This window comes from Sceloporus occidentalis, unplaced genomic scaffold (assembly GCF_023333645.1).
Source record: "Sceloporus occidentalis isolate IW3139 unplaced genomic scaffold, rSceOcc1.0.p SCAF_1, whole genome shotgun sequence".
Taxonomy (NCBI): domain Eukaryota; kingdom Metazoa; phylum Chordata; class Lepidosauria; order Squamata; family Phrynosomatidae; genus Sceloporus; species Sceloporus occidentalis.
Window position 1 is genome coordinate 177,074,482 of NW_028316981.1, and position 21,994 is coordinate 177,096,475.

At 43.0% G+C, this 21,994-nt stretch overlaps 1 protein-coding gene across 2 annotated transcripts in view; it reads right to left on the minus strand.

The window, feature by feature from the left end:
• SYN1 (synapsin I) overlaps positions 1 to 21,994 on the minus strand; it is a 123,534-nt gene that overhangs the window by 1,525 nt on the left and 100,015 nt on the right. For both annotated transcript variants that reach the window (XM_089483269.1, XM_089483261.1), the window contains exons 6-12: positions 12,202 to 12,264; positions 10,719 to 10,861; positions 9,860 to 9,934; positions 9,540 to 9,642; positions 6,535 to 6,684; positions 3,679 to 3,742; positions 1,790 to 2,465 (exon numbers count right to left, since the gene is read on the minus strand). In XM_089483269.1, coding sequence (XP_089339395.1) covers positions 1,790 to 2,465; positions 3,679 to 3,742; positions 6,535 to 6,684; positions 9,540 to 9,642; positions 9,860 to 9,934; positions 10,719 to 10,861; positions 12,202 to 12,264 — 1,274 coding nt within the window. The remainder of the gene's footprint in view (positions 1 to 1,789; positions 2,466 to 3,678; positions 3,743 to 6,534; positions 6,685 to 9,539; positions 9,643 to 9,859; positions 9,935 to 10,718; positions 10,862 to 12,201; positions 12,265 to 21,994) is intronic.

Sequence of the window (21,994 nt, forward strand, 5' to 3'; positions counted from 1 at the left end):
CTCCCGCGCACATCAAAAAATGGAGATTATCACATGGGGGCAATTCAGCAATAATTGTGGTAGGGAAAACATAAAAGGAATGATAGCTCTATAGCAATCAATATTTTCACAGAGTCACGCTCTCACGTGACAGTGCACAACAAAACCCATAAAATTGTGTGATTGCACAATTCAGTGAATGAATCAATATGGAATGGATCGTTGTGCACATGCGCCGTTTCAGTTTTAAAGTTCCCAGGCTGCTGCCTGCAGCCCCTTTAAAATTTAAAGATCCTGGCTGGTGTTGCCTGCACACCCTGTAAAATGCCCAGGTTGCTTCCCCAATACCACAATTGAAGCACGATTAGTTTTTTCATCCTTGCAATCTTGTTTCAATCATGGTATTGAGAAGCTTATTCCTGGGATTTCCCATGAATAGTTTGTTCCCAGATAATTGCTGGCTCTTCCCAGGAGAACTCCTGATTCAGCGGGATGTCATCTGAAAATCTCCTGACCGATCACGCAATTATCCTTTATCTTCCCCCTTTTTAATCCTGTCTGATAATCTCCAATGTTTCACAAAGTTTGGAATGTTTTCTGAAGTATTTTTTTGTCTAGTTGTTGTCATTCCAACCAGCACTCAGCTGGAGGAAAATGCTACATCATCAGTTATCCCAGTCAACCAGAACCAAGAAACCAGCATATGACATCAAGATGACATCATATTTGAATTCACAACACCAATTCAGAGTGAGAGTAATAGTTCCTGCTCTCTCTTTGAATTGGTATTTGACTTTAACCTCTGTGCTGCAGACCTGAAAAATCACTTATTTAGTTTTAATGCTAACTATGTCCACCCAGCAAGCATGAATGAGAATGACCGAGGTGAGGGTGTTGAAATAAAGATTTAGGCAATGTGTCAGGCTTACACTTTGAGAAGGCCCTTGTCTGTGGGCTGCTTTTATTTTCCCTCTTTATTCATGTGCATAGATTTTAGCGACTCCTCTTTGTTTTGGGGATGGTTTTCTGAACAAAAGCCCTAACTTCCTTGCCCTTATGACTGTAGAGTTGGCTGGAAAAAGAACAGACTATATTTCCCAAGGGTGACTGAATGGCTTCCTGTGGGCAAGTGAGTTTTAATTCTCTGTCCTACAGCCCTGTCCTGCCCTACTCAATACTCCACCATGTCTGTGCAATTCCTTCCCTCCACCCACCTCTACCACAGTACTTTAGCCTGGTAATTCCAAATTCATTGAAAAGTTGGTAAAAGCACACATTAAAACCAAGTAGCCCTCTGAAAATGCACTTACTTTGTACTACTCCCTCTGATTTGGGGAAGGAGTGTGGAGTGAAAGAAATGCCCAATGCACTGTGTTAGCCTTTACCAACTGAGTGGGCCCTGGCACTATCGCCAGCCTAAAAAAATGCTGTCATGAACCATGAAGGGAACCCATGGTTTGTCATTCTATTGCTACGGTCAAGAGCTTGTGTGGCATAATGGTCTGAATGCCGGAAAACAAACTCTGCAGGCCAGGGTTCAATTCTCCACTTGGCCATGAAACCCACTGGTGTCCTTGTCACACTCTCTCATCCTCAGTCACACTCTCTCATCCTCAGGGGAAAGCAATAGCAAGCCTTCTCTGAACAAATCTTGCCAAGAAAACCCCATGACAGGGTCATCTTAGGGTCACCAAAAATTGGAAACAACCTGAAGGCGCACACATCCCACTATGGCCACCCATCCTCACAATTGCCAAGTCCCAGAGCCTGCTAAACCCCTCCCAAGAGCACCCCCAAGTCCAACGCTTACTTCAGCTGGGGCTGAGGCGGAGGCAGGTCCTGGTTGGGTTTCTGGGCCACTTGTGGTTTTCCTTGGCTTGGCGGAGGGCGGCTGCCTTGTTGCCCTGGGCCCCCTGGCCCCTGCCCCTGAGTGCTGGGCCTTGGCTGCTGGGTTGTGGGTGGGACTGGGCGCTGCTGCTGTGCTCCTGCCCCTGGCGGGCGCTGCTGAGGCACCCCTCCCTGGCTGCCCTGCCGCGGATGTTGCCGGGGTTGCCCTCCTGCAGCTGGTGGGCGCTGCTGCTGCTGCTGCTGCTGCTGTGGCAGTTGTGGCGGTTGCTGCTGTTGCCCACTCTTAAGGGGACCTGCTCCTGCAGGACGTTGCTGCTGCTGTGGAGTGGCCCCTTGTTGCCACTGCTGCTGTTGCCCTCCACCACCAGGGCTTGGCCCTCTCTGGGGCTGTGGGGACTGCGGGGCAGATGGTGGCCCCTGCTGGCGAGACTGCTGGGCTCCTGGGCCGGGCTGCCGCTGCCCTATGGGACGCTGCTGTCCCTGTGGCGGAGGCTGCTGGGTGGTGGGGCTCGGCAGGCGCTGACCCCCGGCAGGACCCCCTGGTTGTGGGGAGAGGCCGGAGAGCTGCTGGCCTTGGGGAGGGGGGCGCTGTTGAGACGGAGGCCTCTGGGATCCTGTAGGTGGCTGCTGTGGTCCTCCTGGAAGACCAAGAGTCAGACAAAAGGGAAGAGTGACTAAGGCATATTTCTCCTCGCCACCCAACCAGCCTAGTCAAATGCCAACCCATGCAGCCAAGCATCTCTTCTGAGCCTCTTCCCCTGCTTTCAAAAGGGCAGCCTCACTGGGAGGGTTGCCCATTTGGATCTGGAATGTGGCTCCTGTCACTCTAAAACAGTGGTTCCCAAAGTCTGTATCTCCAGATGTTAGGGATTTCGCTTCCAGAATTCCCGACTGTTGGTCAAGGTGGCTGGGGCTTCTGGGAGTTGAAGTCCAAAACATCTGGAAGACCCAAGTTTGGGACCCCCTGCTTTGAATCTTCACAAATCTCAGAGTATGATATGGTATTCATGCCACAAAGCTCTTTCAAGTAAGACAAAGGTACCTGTCCTCCAGCATCTTCCAAACCCCAAGTTTCAATTACAGTTATCCCCTCCCAACATGGCTGCCCCTCCACCACGGAGAGTGGGTGAACGAGACACAAAGGAGTACCCAGCCCTGTTCTTGGCATCAGCTTTTCCACTCACCTCCCCCCCACCCCGGTCCTCCACTGGCATTAGGAGGGCATGGCTGTGGTTGGGAGACAGGTTTTGAAAGTGAGGAAAGAAACGGTTATGCAGATGTTGAAAACAATCTGGGTTGAATCTGGGTTGAATCTTTGTTGTTCAGTTGCATTTTGAATGGATCCAATTAAATTGGGGGTGGGGAGCTGCGAAAAACCCCCACCTAACCTTGGATAAAAGATAATGGGGGTTTTCCTGAGTTTTTTAAAAAAGATTTGCATTGTCAGCAGTGTAAATAATTAAGGTGAATAGACCTGGGATAAAGCAAGATAAAACTCTGCATGAGTTGCATGTGTTTTAAAGACATTCACATCACCGACTCTGTCTGGCATGTGTGAGCACCCAAACTTGCAGAGATATACATAGATGCAGTTCCATAGTGTGAATAACAAACCCAGAATGTATGAGTGAGATTATCTGCATAGTTGCACTAAAAAGAATGAAGTCTGAATGACCCCTTTGTTCTACTCAATGGACTCATCTTGCTCCAAAATTCCCCAGGTTTAAAGTTACCAGAGCCTTGTCCTGTATACAAGCTGGTAACCCTCTTTGCTGGTCATGATTTCCCTCCAGTCAAAGGTCCCTATTCTCCCCAATGAATCCTCTCCCTAACTTGAAGTCTGGTATTTACCCTGGGGCGGTGGTCTCTGTTGGGCAGGAGGGCCTTGTCTTGGTCCTGCTTGAGCCGACTGAGCCTGAGGACAAAAGGAAGCAATACAAAACCAGAAAAGGAGTTGGAAAAAACATTCCCACCTCCCTGCATCCCAGAGGCAACACTCCCTACTCTCTAGCCATCCCAGGTCCAACTGTACTATTCTTCACATCAATGCTGCTGTATTCTGCCAAACTTCTTGTTAAGTAGAATAACAATAATAATAATAAAGGGCTTAAAACCAAATCAATAAATGCTGGAATGTCTGGTTTAAATTTAGCCCAGTCCCTGGCTGAAATGGGGGGGGGGGGGGCAGTGTGCCTCCTCTCCGAGGCTATCTGTACAGCCCCTAAGGTACCTGTCCCCTTTCCTACATCTTGGCTCAGTATATGCATCTGTCTTCTGCTGGATCTGGTAAAAAAAAACTCATCAGCTGGGTCACTTAAAATTCAAGTGTGAATGTCCAAAAAGAAGGGGATGGTCTCCACCTCTCAAAACACTCAAATGTGACAAATAAAAAGCAAAAATTAACTGGCAGCTGATTCTGGGCAAGAAAATGAAACTACTTTCAAAAACCCACGCAACATGTCATTAACATCAGACATTTTGGGTTTCAGGATGTAGGGCTACCAGTTCGGCTTAGACGGATTTAAACTGTGGAGTGACTCAAAGGAGACAAAAGGAAACATTTCTTCACATAGCTAAACTGGGGAATTCACTAATGCAAGATGGAGTTATGAGACCACCAACATAGGTGGTTTTAACGGGATTAGAAAAATTCTCAGAGGATTTGGCTCTCAGCATCAGTAGCTAGTCACGATGACTGTATGGTGGGGTGAGGAAATATGTGGCCCTCCAAATGCTGAGGACTGCAGCTCCCATCAGCCCCAGCCAGCATGGTCAGTGGTAAAAAATAATATTGTCTGTGTAGGTAGGAAGTTGGCACAGTATTTGATCACGACACTGCACTAGACGTGCCTTCAATCTGATTCAGCAGTGCTCTTTTTATGTTCTTCAAAGGCAAGATTAGACAAATTCAGGGAGGATACATCTCTCAGCACCCATAAGCCACAATAACTAAACAAAGCCTCTCCCACCACCCGTGCAGTATTATCTCTGAATACCAAAAGCTGGGAATATAGAGTAGAGGAAGGATGTTGCTGCAAGAAAGGAACAAGACAGAGAGGAAGCTAACCTGAGCCAAGCTGGACCATTTTAAAACAATGTCTGGAATTCAGTTGGAGACTTACATCTTTGTCAGTGGACATATTTCTGTGGGAAATAGAATTAAGTAGTTTCACAATGTCCATGGGGACTGCTATGATGCTACTTCATAGGGAAAGTCAGCTAACTGACCACTGTGTAGAGGAACAATTCTTATTGGGACCATGTCAGGATGCTCTTGCCGGTGGCCTGATACCCATCTTCACAGTTCCCTAAGAGGGTTCTTTAGCACCTCTAGTACATAGCTAAGAATGCATAAAGTTATGTAGCACGGAACATAATAGAGAATTCTGGCTCATGGGTTCTTCCTAAGAATGTACATCGGTGTTTATTTTGTTCTTGTGTACAAGAACAAAAAATTTCAAAACATATGTTTTTATGAATTTTCTGATTATTTTTTATTTGTTTGTTTGTTTGTTTTGGGGGGGAGGCTGCAAAAAAAAATCATTTGTGGAAAAAAATATTTCTCCCATAAGAACCCCTATTTTTTTTTTTTTATTTTTTTTTTTTTTTTGGTTCTGGCTGCAGGGCCAGTGTGGAGCACTGGTTTGAATGCTGGACTAGGACACTGGGAGACCAGAGTTCAAATTACTGCTCAGCCACAGAAATCCAATGTGTAACTTTGAACAAATCAGAGAAAATGAAAGGCAAACTCCCTCTGAACAAATTTTGGCCCCAAAAAATGTGATAGGTTTGCTCTAGGATCACCATCTGTCAGAAATGATTTGAAGGCTTACAGCAACAGTTTTTGTGTACATGCACACACATACACATAAACAAACAACACACACACACACACACACACACACACCATCTTCACACAAATGAACTTTTCACCAAAAGGCCTGAAGTGAAGAAAAATCTGCTATTGAACCATTTTTCAGCAGGACATCTCAATCTGTTGGAACACCTCTCTTATCAAGGATTTGCAAGTTTTATTTCCTGCCCATACTTGGGTTGCAACAGGTATAACCCACTATATGGATTCCTCTCCCAATTCACCCAGCGAAGGACACTCACTGGATGCAGTAGGTAGTTCCCACCTTAACACAAACTAGACAATGGGCCTCCAGGGTCTCTCATGCTAAGATCTTCTACATCCTCCGGACTGAACAGTCTTTAACTAGATCAGGGACAAAGACCATGTCCCCCTTCAGATCCTGTTCGACTGCAACACCCAGCATTTTTTTCCATGTGGTAAGCTGCCTAGGGCCAAATGGGGTTGCAATCCAATAGTATCTAGAGGTGCCCACCCCGATCTTAACAGCTGCAGACAGTATTTGTTTTGTTCCATTAGCTACAGGCCCTCTAGGGTGCATCTACACTGTAGAAATAACACAGTTTAACACTACTGTTTGTGCTGTAGCTCCATCCCATGGATTTCTGGGATTTTTAGATTTACAAGGCCTTTAGCCATCTCTGCCAGAGTGCTGATGCCTCAGAATGCTGTAGGATGGAGCCATGGTAGTTAAAGTGGTGTCAACACTGCATTATTTCAACAGTGTAGATGCAGTATCAAAAGGGAGAGAGGAAAAGGAATGACCACAGCAGACACTATGAACTTAAAAGTGTCATTGTAAGAGGTTTAAGAGAAGAAGAAAGGAGTGTTACCTGGGCATGCTGTCCTGAGGCAGAGCGCACAGGTGAGGGCACAGGTGTGCGAGGAATAGCCTGGGCCATGCGGGTCACGACCAGCTCCACAATCAGGTGCTTGTCTTCATCTTGGTGGTCTCCAATCAGAGGCATGGATGACCCCACTACCTGGGGGTGGAGAGAGAGCACAGGGAAGATGAGAAAGGAGAAAGAACTGAGCTCCTTTCCCCCAAATCAGGTGGAAGCATATGAACTGGTCTGAATGCTGAAATAAAACCAGAGATCATGATGATAGTGGTGGTAAGTTTTTTAAAAATCATTAAAATATAGACAGCAGATAGACAGTTGGGTATTTCTAAGCCTGCAACTCAGGATGAAGAGGAACAGGGAAATAAAGAACAGGAGTGTGGTCAAAGAAGGGCAACTAAAATGGTGAAGGGTCTGGAAACCATGCCCTATGAGAAATGACTTAGGAAGCTGGGGATGTTTAGCCTGGAGAAGAGAATAATAATAATAATAATAATAATAATAATAATAATAATAATAATAATTTTTATTTATATATATATATATGCGGATCGAGGTGGAAGAACAACACAAATATGAAATTACAAGTAGTTAAAATACATTCTCATTATGCAAAAGACAAAAAACAAAAAACAAACAAACAAAAAACTTAAAAACACAGTAAAAAACCTGTACATGTGCAATATCATCCAATTCCTCATCGATGTTACAAGTGGAGTATCATCTTACACTGTTATAGTAGGTCTGGGGGATAGGCTCGCTGGAAGAGATCCGTTTTAATTGCCTTCTTAAAGGCATCTAAGGTGGTAATAAGACAGATTTCCTCTGGCAAGCCATTCCACAGTTTGGGAGCCATCACAGTGAATGCCCTGTGGGAAGGTTAAGAGGTGACATGATATAGCCCTGTTTAAATATTTGTAGGGATGTCATATTGAGGAGGGAGCAAACTTGTTTTCTGCTGCTCCAGAGACTAGGACCTGGAGCAATGGATGCAAGCTGCAGGAAAAGAGATTCCACCTCAACATTAGGAGGAACTTCCTGACAGTAAGGGCTATTTGACAGTGGAAGACACTCTCTCAATGGAAAATGGTGGAGTCTCCCTCCTTGGAGGTCTTTAAACAGAGGCTGGATGGCCATCTGTCAGGGATGCTTTGACAGAGTTCCTGCATGGCAGGGGGTTGGACTGGATGGCCCTTGTGGTCTCTTCCAACTTTATGATTCTATGAATTCTATGAGAATGGCAAACCCAGGAAGAGACAATGTAGCACTGAGCAGAGTTTCTCAAACAGTTCCCTGGAGCCCTAGGGCTTCATGAGAAGCTGGTAGGGGTTCTGCAAGAAATTGTGTTATGAGGAGAGCATTTTTTGGAGCTGTAGATACTATGACTTGAATTCTATGTTACTCCTGACCAGAGTATAACCACGGAATAAATGGAATTATCTTTATGTTGACTCACCACTCAGTCACCAGTTCAATGAGTCTACTCTAGTTGGCACTAACCAACAAAATTCTAGCCAATAATTTTTATGCTGTGGTTCACTGAGAGGTGGAAATTGTTCAAAGGATTTCTCCAGGTTAAAAAAGGTTGAGAAAAGCTGGCTTCGAGACAGGAGAGAAAACCAGGAAGTCCCCAGTTCAAGTCTCTCCGTTACCATTACCTAACAAGACAGCCTTGACATCCTCTTTCCCCAGCTCAACTCCCTCCACCCCAAATCCGTAGCATGAAAATAACAGCAGATAATCTACACTACAGGATTTGCTGAAAGGATTACTGGGAAAATATGTGTACTCTGTGTGTAAATGCTAAACAGCAGTATTAACAAAACCACATGGGGCAACCAATGGTGACTCAAAAATGTAGTCTGATCCAAAGAGCCAGGAAGTAGCTGGATCTAAGCCAAATCTGCTCTGCTACCATGTTTTAACAGGAGCAAGACCCCCTTCCCACGTCAACTTTAGTGGACACAAGTCATATCCTCACGCGCATCTGAAGATATAGTATGGATGGGAGATCAAAAAGGACATGTGTAGCACAAAACTTTGGCAACAGTTTGGACAGCTTGAAAATGTTTTTTTCCCAGTTTTTGATCAGAAAGCCACCACAACATCAGCTTCCTGGGACACACTCAGCGGCAGTCTCAGCCTGGCTCAGAGTTATTCCAGGACCACTTCACTGTAAGAAAATTTTAAGTGGAAAATTTTATCCTGGAGGATCCCTTGAATTAATTTTCAAATCCCAGGAAACCCTTGCATAAAAATTATTATACAATCAGCCCTCCTTAACCACAGATTCTACATCCACAGATAGCAATAGCAATAGTAATTTCATTTCTATACCGCTTATCAGCGAACTCCGCACTCTCTAAGTGGTTTACAATCTGGAAGCCAATTGCCCCAACAAGCTGGACATTCATTTTACCCACCTACAAAAGAATGGAAGGCTAAACCAACTTTGGAGCCCTGGGATTGAACTCACAACCTTGTGGCCGCAGTACTGGCATTTAACCATTGAACCACCAGGGCTCTTTCAACCATTCAACCACCCATGGCTTGAAAATATTTACACACACACATTCCCAAAAGCAAACCTTGATACTGCCATTTTATAGATGGGACACCATTTTACTATACCATTGTATATAATTAGACATGAGCACTCACAGATTTGGGTATCCATGGAGGGTCCTGGAACCAAATTTTAGCAAATATCAAGGGCCCAATGTACAGCCCCAAAATGTTTATTTTTTCAATCACAATCTCTTGCAAGACCTTTCATGGAACCCTAACTGAGAAATCTTGGACTAGACAATAGCCCCTTGTGCCCCATCCAAAAATAAATAAATAAAGGCATATGTGGGGAATGGGAATAGAACTCTGTGGGTGAAGGATCACTGCTTGGTGTAGGATCTCAGCTTTGGTTACCCTGATATTTGGGTAAAGTAGAGACTAGAAACATGCAAGGACACCCATATGCACCCTTGGGCCCAGCACCTCACCTCAATGATGTGGTCTCGTCCATCCTTGCCATGCAGAGCTTCCACTGCACAGATATCCAAACCACCAAATATTTCTGAACAAGTGTCCACCCAAAGCTTGTACCTGCCGGCCAGAGGAGATGGGGAGGGGAAGAATAAGGGGAAGGTTATGCCTAAGATACCACTAGTGAATCCTTCCAAGCCTCCCTGTCTTTTGCATAGATATTTTTTGTCAGGAGAAGTAAATGAGAAATCATAGATGGGTCTGCTTCCCTTTGTCAGCCATCCAGGTGTAATATCCCTCCCACACCAGTTCACCCTCCCCAACCCTTACCACTCACCTGTCAGACATGGCTATTTGCTCCAACATGGCAGAGCCAGTGTTGGTCTTCCAGTTGCCCGAAACAGAAGTCCTCCTGCCAGAGGAAAGAGGACACCGTTAAATGTTGTGAGGCTTCAAGGGGAAGACCACCGAGCAAGCTCTTCCTTGCATAAAGGGCCTGAGAGCATTGAAAGTTGAGACAGCAAACATGAAAGAGATTTCTTAGAGGTTTAGGAAAGATAACCTAGGCACATGCCAGAATTCCATAGGATGGAGCTACAGCACTTAAAGTGGTGTCAAACTGAATTATTTCTACCAAACTGAATTATTTCTACCCATAAGTCCCACTTATGTGGGGATATACATTTTTTGCTTGCATAGGATCAATCAGAAGTGAGCCTTCAAAAATAATTATTTTTCCAACCCTCTGCCACTCGGGTTATACTGTTGCTGTTGCTGCTCTTGTTGTTAATATATTGATTGAATCACCCATCATGTCTTGGTCTCAATGGCTGTGAGAGGCCCTCCCTTTGTTCCAAGTTCCAGTTGCCAGTACTGTAGACTCAGAGGGAGAAGCATTAGTGTGCTGCAAAGATACAGGGCCAATTCACACTAAAGAATTACAGCTATGACTCCACTTCAGCTGCCATGGCTTCATCCTATGGCATCCTGGGGTTTGTAGTTTGGTCAGAGGTGCCCCATGGTTACGGATTCTGAGTGTCCCTGCAAAACTCAGGATTTCGTAAGGCAGAAGCATGGAATTAAAGTGGAATCATAGCACTCTAATTCTGTAGTGTGAATGAGTCTCAAGTCAGAAAGTTGGAGTAGAGTAGGCTGAAAAGCAAGTAGCTCCATAGAGGGCACTGCCACATACTCACATGTAGGCCTTGTAATTGTTGCCAATCTTCTGGATACGGACATCATATTTGGCATCAATAAAGGGCTCTGAAGTGGCATAGGTTTTGGTGAGGGCCACTACACTGGCAATGTCCTGGAAATCATATTGGTTCTCCACCTTGACCTGCAAAACAAGCAGACAAGAGCTTTCCCTTGCACAGTGCCCATAGCAAGCGAAACCCCACTGCCCACCCCGCCCTGCCAAATGCTCAACAATTAACATGGCTTGTGGCTCTTTGAAACTTGCTGAAATCTTAACAACTCCAGCTCAGGGACACTGTTTTCCCCAGTTTCCGTCTACCTAAAGAGCCAGTGAGAATCAAAAGATAGAAGCACAGAGAGTGTTTAGACAGGAGAAAGAATTATTTGGGAGAAGGGCAGAATAACCAGAAGTGGTTTCACACGTAGGATCTACATGTTCAACCTATTTCTTATCACAGACTCAAAACATTTTGCAGGGTTTTCTACTGCTTTTAAAAAAACTAAATAAACCCCCAAAATACCAGGGGTGACAATATGGTGAAGGGGAAAAGTCTATGTGTATGCCATGGGGCCTGAAGCCGCTCTTTATATCTATAGTGTATTCCTAGACTTTAAAAACAAAACACTGGCGTTCCCTGTGAATTACATCTGTCATGGTGGGCCAATGAGTTTGAAAGTGATAGAGCTTCATCTGCATGTGACTGAGTAGCCTGATATGTAATGGAATAGATAAGAAAGAAGGGCTGATTTTTCCTCCAAGTGCATTTTTTTCTACTAACTGGCATCCTAGCCAGAGAGGAAACTAGATAACCACCAGAGACACTACAATTTCACAGATACCTGCCACAGAGAGAGGAGAGTGGAGAGACCGAAGTCTACACATTAGGAAGATGTACAAAGAAAATGTTTAGCATCTCTGTTGTCTCTAGGTGATAGCTTTTGTATTCCAGGTAAGAGAAGACCAGTCTAATAGGGAGTTGTGTTGTTGTTGTGTGCCTTCAAGTCATTTCCGACTGACGGTGATCCTAAGGCAAACCTATCAAGGGGATTTCTTGGCAAGATTAATTCAGAGGGAGATTGGCTTTGCCTCCCTCTGAGGCTTAGAGAATGTGATTTGCCTACGGTAACACAGTGGGTTTCCATGGCTGAGCAGGGATTTGAATCCTGGTCTCCAGAGTTATAATCAAACACTCCAAAGTTGTAGTCCATGCTGTCTCTCTCAATAGGCAATAGGCCATCAGAATTCAAAGGGTACTCAGACTAATAGGTGAGGGAGGTAAACTTATTCCATCTACAGCTGCCCCATACCCCACAAAATAATCCTTGGGCTGCCTCCAAAACTGCCTTTCACAAAGAGGCATTTGATGAATCAGTGTTCTGGGAGTATTCCACATGAGGGCATTATGGGCATAGTTCCTAACTCCACTTTGGAGTAGAAAGAAGTATTGTCTTCAACGTCCCAGAAAGAACAATACTACTCACCTTGCCCATTCCGGAATGAGCATGCCCCATCTTCACCACCACTGGGTACTTGGAGGTTGTGAGCTGAAAAAAGGAAAGAGAAAAATGGAATCAGGAAAGGACCATTTTTAGTGTGACATAACTGTCAGTCTGCTGCAGGAGCCATTGCAGTGTCCAGTCCTGTTCAATGTGTCTGTACAAAAGAATAAGTTGTCACAAAATGACGAGTTGCAGTCACTGCAGAAAACAAGCTAAGTATTCATTTCCTCAATTTGAGGCTAGGAATACAGCAACAAAGTTCTATTTAATAAGAATGAATATACCGTATCTGTTATACATAAGAAAACAAAACCAAATGTGCAAACTTAGGATCTGGTTTCCACACCGGCATCAAATTGTTTCTCACTGCTCGACAGCTGAGAAGATGAACACGTGAACTAACTCCATTAAAAAGTATGACCTCAGGTGGTACAAGACTCCTGTGACATAAATTCTGTAATGGCTCTTTTTTATAACCACAAGCAACCCACTACTTGATTTAATAGCTGTCTAGTAACAAATGTTAATATCTTATTAACAGGTCTATCTCAGGGATAACATTTTAGGCAACAATCAACACCAGACAGATTTACTAGGTCTATATAGTGATGCAACAAAAGTATTACTTGCTCTTCTACATGGCTGTATCTTGCAAGCTGCTGCCTGTGAAGAGCAGGTACATGTCCTTAAATAAAGAACAGGGTCCATAACTCAGTGGAATAATGCATATGGGTAGCATACAAAAATCTCAGGTCTAATCCCCATGTAGTTTAAAAATACTAGGCTGCAAGCAGTGGGACAATGCCTCTAACTGAGATCTCATTGCCAGTCAGAGTAAACGGGGTTCAGTTTGTATCTTCACTTATGTAACCCTGACTGGGATATATTTCCCCCAATGTGTTTCATGAATGTTTTGGGAACATATTCATTATTTGCTTTTGATGTGGGAAATGCCGGCACAACACTTCTTTAAAATTCACACTAAAATACAGAATGGAATCCCTGTCATAGAAGCTGCCATCCTCCTTGCTACTAGGAAGACTTCATTCAAAGTCTGGTTTCATGTAATTCTGGAAGGAGGCTGACACTGGGCATAAATTCCCATGATTGTTAATGGTATTTTATTTTAGTAATAACCTCATGGATTGTAAAAATTTAATTTGGCAGAAATCACACACAGAGAAACATATACAAACACAGAGTGATAGTACAGGTTGGGTCTTTCTTATCTAAAATACTTGGGAACAGAAGTGTTTTGGGTGATTTAAGATTTATTTATTTATTGGATTTTGAAATATTTGCATATACATAGTGAGATATTTTGGAGATTGGACCCAATCCAAACACAAAATTAATTTATGTTTCATATACGCATAGCCTGAAGGTAATTTTATACAGAAATTTAAAAATATTTTTGTATATGAAGCACAGTTTGTGTTTAATGAACCATCAGAAAGCAAAGATGTCACTATCACAGCTACCCATGTGGGCAATCTGTGGTAGTTTCAGGTTTTGGAGTACTTCAGAGTTCAGATTTCCCAATAAGGGATGCTCAGCCTGTACTAGAGAACAGAGGTTCACTAGCACCAGTGACAGCTTTCTCCTAATGCTGATTTCTGTGCTGGAGGACAGAATGTTCACTAATAAGGTGGCTTTACATACCATGTTCCTGAGAATAACTGCCTGCATCACCTACCTTGTATGTCATTTTCAAAAAGGACAGCATGGCTTCTAATCACAGAATTAATGCTAGTATGTCAGTGGCGGCAGAGAAGATGATAAGAAACAGCCCCTCTATTCTAAACACCATTACAAGAGTAAGACAGACAATGATAACAAAGAGGAAGATACTTGATATTGTTAAGAAAATGTAAAAGAATGAGGGTGTATCTGTACTAGATGTTCTTTGTACCAAATCATAATAATCCATCAAGCACTTTTTGACATCTTGCTTGTACTGGACTGAAATGGACATAAATGTGTGATGCAACATGCTGTTTAATGCACAGTGTGCATTTGAATTATTGGAGGTAACGGTGGGAGGCTGGGTGCTTCCTTATCTTATCAGAGTTTGTATATACAAGGCTGATTCTCGCAGAGGGCTGTCTCAGCTGTACCAGCACCAAGACCTGGCAAAAGGTTCACTGTCTTGTCAGCACTGTTATTCCTCTTTAGAAATCAGTAAGGTCAGATGTTGCATGGGAAAGTCCTGATTTGGGTAATATTACCAATGATATTAGATAATTATTTATTATTCATTTTATTTATTATATTATTATTACATACTTATTAGAAAATACAATAATGCTTGGAAAGATGAAGGCAGTAAGAAAAGGGAAAGACCACGCTACAGGTGAACAGAGTCAATCAAGGAAGCCATGGTCCTGAATTTGCAAGACTTGAGTAGAGCTGTTGATGACAAGGTGACTTGGAGGTCTCCCATTCATGGGGTCACCATAAGTTAAAGTCAGTTTGAGGGCAATTGGCAACCAATACAGGTTGAATAACCTTTATCTGAAATGCTTGAGACCAGAAGCACTTCAAAGTTGGGTTTTTTTCAAACAAAAGCAGCATAGTATGTGCCTGTACCATATGGTGGACCCTTGGCATCCACTGGGGTTTACTTCCAGGAACCCCTGTGGAGACCAAAATCCATTCCTACTGAAGTCCCATTATATTCAATAGCATAGTAAAATGGTGTCCCTTATATAAAATAGCAAAATCAAGGTTTGCTTTTTGGATTTTTTTGCGAGGAAGGGGAATATTTTCAAGCTGTGAATGTTGGAATCCAGGTGCAAAATCTATGGATACGTAGGGTTGACTGTATTTGCAAGGCTGGGGATGCATGGATCTAGGAAATGGCAGAAAGTGTGGATTCACGCTTTGCTTGAATTTCTGCCATGTCACAGATTCTCAGTCTCTCTCTCTAGCCTCATGTCTTTTTGCTGACAGCTGCCCACTTCTACCTTCAAGGTGGCAGCTGTGGTGTTCCTGCTTGTTCATCTTTCTCCTGCCTCTCCTCTCTCTCTCCAGCCTTGTTTCTCATTTGTTCACTACTTATGTTGTGTATGAAGTGTGAGGCTGGAGAGAGAGTGAGGATCTGAGAGAAGAACAAGCAGGAATGCCACAGCCATTGCTTTGAAGGTAGAAGTGGAAAACTGCTGGTAAAAAGTTTTGGGGGTTTTAAATTTTAAATTTTAGCTTTCTGGACTAGAGGTACTCCACTTGTAATGATGATGATAACAACAATCATCATCATCATCATCATCATCATCATCATCTTGATTTATATTCTACATTTTCCCCAAGACTAGGACTCAAGGTGGCTTACAAATTAACATTACCATATAATTAAAACATACAAAATGACAACATTAAAACAAAACATACACTTAAAAAGAAGAAAAAGCACATAAAACAGTACAGTTAAAAAACAATGTAGCACCCTCTTACAATCACTTTCCTTAAAAGCCTTCAGTTTTAAAAGCTTGTCTGAATACAAAAAAGTCTTTGCCTGCTGACAGAAGGGGCAGCCACTAAGAATACCATCCACCTAAAACACATATACACTTACCTACAGAAACTGCCCCTTCTGACACACACACTCACACTTCTAGATTATGGGACCTGCAGTAGATTGATGCTCTTGCCCACCAACCTGCAAAATCCAGCCCCAGGCATTTACATAGAACGAAACTGCTGAAATTGCTCAAATAGGACATCTTTGTCTTTTGCCCATAGTCTGATAGAACCAAATAAGCTGCACCAACTATGGAACAGTGAGTCAAGACCTATGTATTTCCCTTGATCCAGTAAGTCTACTCCAATTGGGACTACCAAATGGATTCAATGTTGATGTTGTATGTTAAGCATCTCTGCATACCCTGTGCTGTGTTTTAGAATCTTCATATTTCTATATCTCATATCTGGAGATAACATGTTTTTGAGAGATCAATGACTTTTCAGGTCAAGTGTCTAGGGAAAAAAGATTCCCCCCCTCAAGGCATGTGCACATCTAGGTAAACAAAACTATCAAATCTAAACTGCTTCTTCCTTTGCCCAAGTAATCTGCATTTCCTCTCAAACCCTGAGACAAAAGATATATTCGCATCCAAAGCAGTAAGTCATTCTATCCCTACCTAACCCCCCATTGTGTCCTCAACCAGACTTCTCCATCCATCCATTTTAGGGATATCCCAATCCAATCACTGTTTTTGTTATACTAAAGTTAAAACCATCAACCAGTTTGGAATCCTATTCTCAATTTCTGGGACAAGTCATTCAAGCCTTTGTTATCTGGCCTAGGGCTAGTTTTAAGGTATAAATATGGTTTCAAAATAACCTCTGCACACACAGCCAAACCTGCATACACACCCACACTATGTGTATGTTATGTGTCACCCTTAAACCTCCCAGTAGGAGTAACTCAGCTTTCCATTGTCTTCTCCTCAGACAGGTAATTATAACCGCACTGCAGCGCCTAAAAACTCCACTGTCTCCTTTCCATATTTCCATTTTGGCTAGCTTGTATACTGTATTTGTTTGAATTACTATCTTGTGTGTAACTGCACTCTGCATGTTTCTAAATAAAACTCTATTAATCCACCCAGGACCAGGAGTCCTCCCAGTTAGTACTGGTATACACTGGAGCACATGGTCCAAAGTTACCCAAGCCTTTTGCAAAGCTAATTTCCCCCACCTTTGAAGTAACACTGACAGTTGTTGGGGACTTCCCAGTCCTTCCACCTGTTATTTGGGTAACATGTAGGACAGAGATACAACACCAGGATCAGGAACCCCTGATGATATATAATGACCAAATTTTGCTCTAAGATGTTACATAGCTTGGCAACAAAAAGTGCTTGCTTGAAAGGCTGTTAGTTATTTCATCTACCAGAAAAAAGAACCACTTGATGTTTCCAATGTGACCAGGAAAAGGTTTGCAGCTGGCTGGCAGGAAGCACACCTTGGGGAGACACAAAGGTGGACTATTTGCTTTTGATGAAGTGATGGTTTCTCCATTACTATTGTCTCTCCAGATGCCCGCTTGCACCCCCCAGCCTGAACACACACTCCACGTGTGCATTTGTAAATAAATTATTACAACCCCCCCCCCAAAAAAAAAACCCACAAGTCGTCAGTATAAGGAAACAAACAGGGGAAAACCTGCCCTTGAAAAACGTTTCAGGAAGTAAGGAAAGCAAAGCAATTGTCTCTTGACAGTTGTTTGTTCATTTGTGCAAATTCAGTCCCAAACACTCATTCTGACTCACGGAAAACTGCAAAGTCACTTTAAAAATTGGGTTTTTAAAAAAAAAAAATCATTATTAAAGGAAGTGCAACAGCTCCTTACAAATACGCAAAGCATTTAAAAGCAGAAGATTACAAGAAACCACATTACGCACATACCCCTAAGGCAACCTGAAGCATCCCCCCATCAATAAATGCTGACAATAGCTTGTGTGCGAAAACTGCAGCATAAACACTGTCAGTTTGTAGGATAGTGAACATGAGTCAAGTCATCTGGGCAGGGCTGCAGTTCCACAGAATTATTTCCAATGCTGAAATGGCATTTGTTGTTAGGATAGAGATGCACAAAGATAGAGCAAAATGGTACTCAGGCTCCCAAGGAGAGATTTAAAATTATGACAGCATCACGAACATTCAAAATGCAATCTAGAAATGCCATATGAGATAGTCCCCTTATGCTTTGTACCATTTATTTATTTATTTTCTATTTATATGAATATTGTATTTATATAAACATAATAAACAAACAAACAAACAAACAAACAAACAAATGGTATAAGGCAGCCCACAGATAAAATTGGTTAAAAAGTTACCATTATAAAGACAATTAAAACAATTTCATTTAAACAATATAAAATTACATGAAAAATACATAAGTTAAAAATATAAATAAACTCTGGGTGCACTCCAATAAGAAACCTCCCTGGGAGTGATTATATATTAAAAGTCTGCTTGGACAAAAATGTCTTTGCTTGCCAGCAAAAGGAAAGCAGGGAAGGAGCCAGGCTAGACTCTCATAGAAGGAGGTTCCAGAAGGTGGGAGCAACCATTGCAGGGGCTCTCTCTTGCATGCTCACCAAGCAAGCCTGTGATGGTTGTGGGACCAAGAGAAAGACCTCCCCTGAGGAGCTTGATATTCTGGCCTGTTCGTATTTATTGCTGTGTGCCTTCAAATTGTTTCTGACTTATGGCAACCCCAAGGCAAACCTATCACGGGGTTGTCTTGGCACGTTTCTTCACAAGGGGTTTACCATTGTCATCCTTTGAGACAGAGAGTGTGACTTGCCTCAAGTCACCCAATGGGTTTACATGGCCAATTCAGGATTTGAACCCTGGTCTCCAGAGTAATCCAACGCTCAAACTTGGCTGTTAGGAGGGTTTGAAAAAGCCAACATGGCACATTAAAATGCATTTCTGCCAATTTAAAACTGAATAGATTGGATTTAAGAGCAGCATTTCATCTTTCTATGAGCATCTCTCCCACCTGATGGACCCACATTAATGAAAAACTGGAAGAAAAACTTGTGAAGAAACTTGTCATGACAAGTTTAAGAGCCTTACAGCAAAATCCTCTGTGAGTTTATTCAAAAGTAAATCCCATTCTGTTCATTAAGACTTATTCCTAGGTATGTGTGAATAGGATTGCAGCCTTAGTCAAGATATACTAGAATGTTTTTCCCACAGTTTCACTACTTTAGGGGCGGGAGGAGATAACTTACAAATGCAGTAAGGAAAGGTGATATTGAACACTATTTTGCTACATAAAAGAGGACTCCAGTTTTGCCTGCATTGGTGGACAATAATTAACAAGGATCCTTACAACAACCTGTAACAGTTCAGATCTGTTACTCTCATATGTGGAATATGGAATGGAGGAGGCTAAGAGAGGGCAGCTTGTCTTAAATACATACAGCTTAAATACATGCCACAGCTATAGTGATATTTGAACTGGGGATTTCCTGCTCTGCAACACACCTCCTGAGGCCAGTCTCAAAGTTCTAGGCAACGCAGCTCCTGGAAGCCATCCAGTGCCTTAGTGACTTCACCTGTTACCAAATTCCTGAAGAGAAGGCTCATCACCAGCATGGAGCCTGCTTTACGTCAGATGGTTTTATGTCATGCTCTTCTTCCAGTGTGATGTATACAGTGAGAACTGAGAAGCCATGCTTGGCTGCAACACATCCTTAGAATATTCACTTATTGCAAATATACATTAGCAACCATCCCCACTGAAGGCATTATATGTGACTATCTAACATGGGAGGTTCCTGCTTCTATGCAGACATTTTGCAACATATGAGGCACGCCTGAGGCAATGATGACAGTGGCCAGAAGAATCTTGGGGCATTATGCTGATGTAACACCTGGTTACACAGGAGGTTGTATATTTAGATGCTTGCATAAAGAGATACCCATGCTTCTTTACACATGCCAGTTCTCTTTTTGGCACAGAACACCAAGTACAGTAGATCCTTGGTATCCACTGGGGTTTGGTTCTAGGATCCCCCATGGATACCAAAATCTGTGGATGTTCAAGTCCCATTGAATATGTAAAATAAACGTATCTCTTATATATAAAGGAATTTATATTTTTTAATACAGTTGGCCCTCTATATTTGCAACTTTGACTTTTGTGGATTTGATCTTTTGCGGTTTTGATTAATATGTTCTCTCTAGGAATCTCTAGATCTGCAGCGCAACACATCCAGAGGTTGACCACAGAGTTGTGATGGACAACCTACAAGTTCAAACAGAAAACACTTCTCTAGGCATATGTAAGTCCTCGAGCATGTTTCTATGATCAACTTGTGGCAGATGCTGACTATAGAGTTGCACTGGAGGACCTGGAGATTCCTAGGGAGGTATTCTCTTAGGAACAATATTTTTTCTTTTTAATTTGCAGTTTTTCCACAATCACGGTGCCCTTTACCCCTAATCCCAGAAAATGTGGAGGGACCATTGTATTTTCAATCCCTGGATAAAGAATCCATGGATATGGAGGGCTGACTGTATGAGTAAACCCCAACCACCCTTCAACTGGGATGGCCTCTAGAACAGCTGGGGTGCATCTACATTGTAGAAATAATGTAATTTAACACTACTTTAAATGCCGTAGCTCCATCCTATGGTATCCTGGGATTAGAAGTTTACAAGGTCTTTAGCCTTCTGGGAGCCCATTCAGACTACCTTCTACCCCGGATCAGAAATCAATCCTTCCACGTGAAGTTCATATTCGCTCCGAATCTGTCACAATCCATTTTGAGGCATGCACAAAGAAATGCCCTTTAGTGCGGGTCATCCAGATTCGGGGCAAAATCCATCTTTTTTGGAAAAAAACAGGTTCTGCGAAATATGAACTTGCCCCCGATCATGATCGGGTCAAGTTCAGGGGAGGGATTAAGGTCAGAGGGCAGGCTGAGGGCAGAGCATTCCCTCCCCTCATTGGAGAAGGAGGAGGAGGAGGAGGAGGAGGAAGAAGGAGCCTGGATGCAAAAAGGGGAATCTGACAGGAGGCAGGGTGACAGGAGGCTAAAGGGGAAATCAGGGTGACTGATGGGGGGCTGCAAAGGGCTGTCAGAGGGAGGGCGGGGGGACTGGAGAAAGTGACGGAGGAGGAGGAGGATGAAGGAGCCGTGGGAAGAAGGGAGCCATGGAGGACATTCTATAACGGAGCAGAAGGAGGAGGATGAAGGAGCCAGGGCAACTCAGAGGGAGGGGAGGGTCAGAAGGGAGGAGGAGGAGGATTGCCAAGGGAAATTGGGCTGCGGGGTCAAGCCGGAGGAGGGATGTAGGGAAATCAGGCTGTAGAAGGAACCTCTCTCTCTTTTTATTTTTGACAGTCTATACGCATGATTTTTTGGGTGACATAGAATGTGTGTGTGCTTGCTTGTGCTACTTTCATTCCCTCTTGCTCCTGGAACTTAAGAGCCTTTATTATTATTATTATTATTATTATTATTATTATTATTAGTGTTATATGCGGATGCTACAATCAGAATGCCTGCGCTGCATTTCTCTTTTATTCCCAATTGATTCCATGGGTCTACTTTAGTTGGAACTGACAGGTCACTCTCTCTCAGCCTCAGTGGAAGGCAATGGCAAACCTCCTCTGAAGAGAATGTAAGTAGGAGGAAAGGGTCAGTTCAGTTCAGGTCAGAGATCTCCCCCCCCCCTTTTTTTTATATATTTTTTAAAATTATTTTTGGCAAAAAAATGTGCATGTTTTTTGCTTGAGGTAGATATATAGATACAGTAGATAGAACTTGGCTAGCTGCTGGTTCACTTTCTCTTTCATTTCCTCGCTTCCAGCAAAGGGGAAATGATGCAATGAGTACCTTGCAAAAAACTTTTTTTCCTTTGCGAATGCATGCTACAATTCGAATGTTACAATATGTTTCTCTTTCCAATTTGGGCAAATTGGCAAATTGATACATGCTTTTGCTACTGTCTCTAAGGAATTCAGGGGTAGGCTAAAGAATGCATGCCATGGCATCCTTTTCTGGCATTCCGAGGTGAGGAATTTATTATTATTATTATTATTATTATTATTATTATTATTATTGCATGTGTATGAGGCATTCTGGGGTGGCAAGGAGGGGAGGGGTAGAGGATGCAGAGATGGCATTAGCTTGCATTTTGGGGTTGAAAATGGGGCCAAGGGCAGATCATAACCTGCACTAATCCAAATGCCCACAACACACACACATACACACACAGGAGGTTTTTAAATTTGATAACTGGTGCC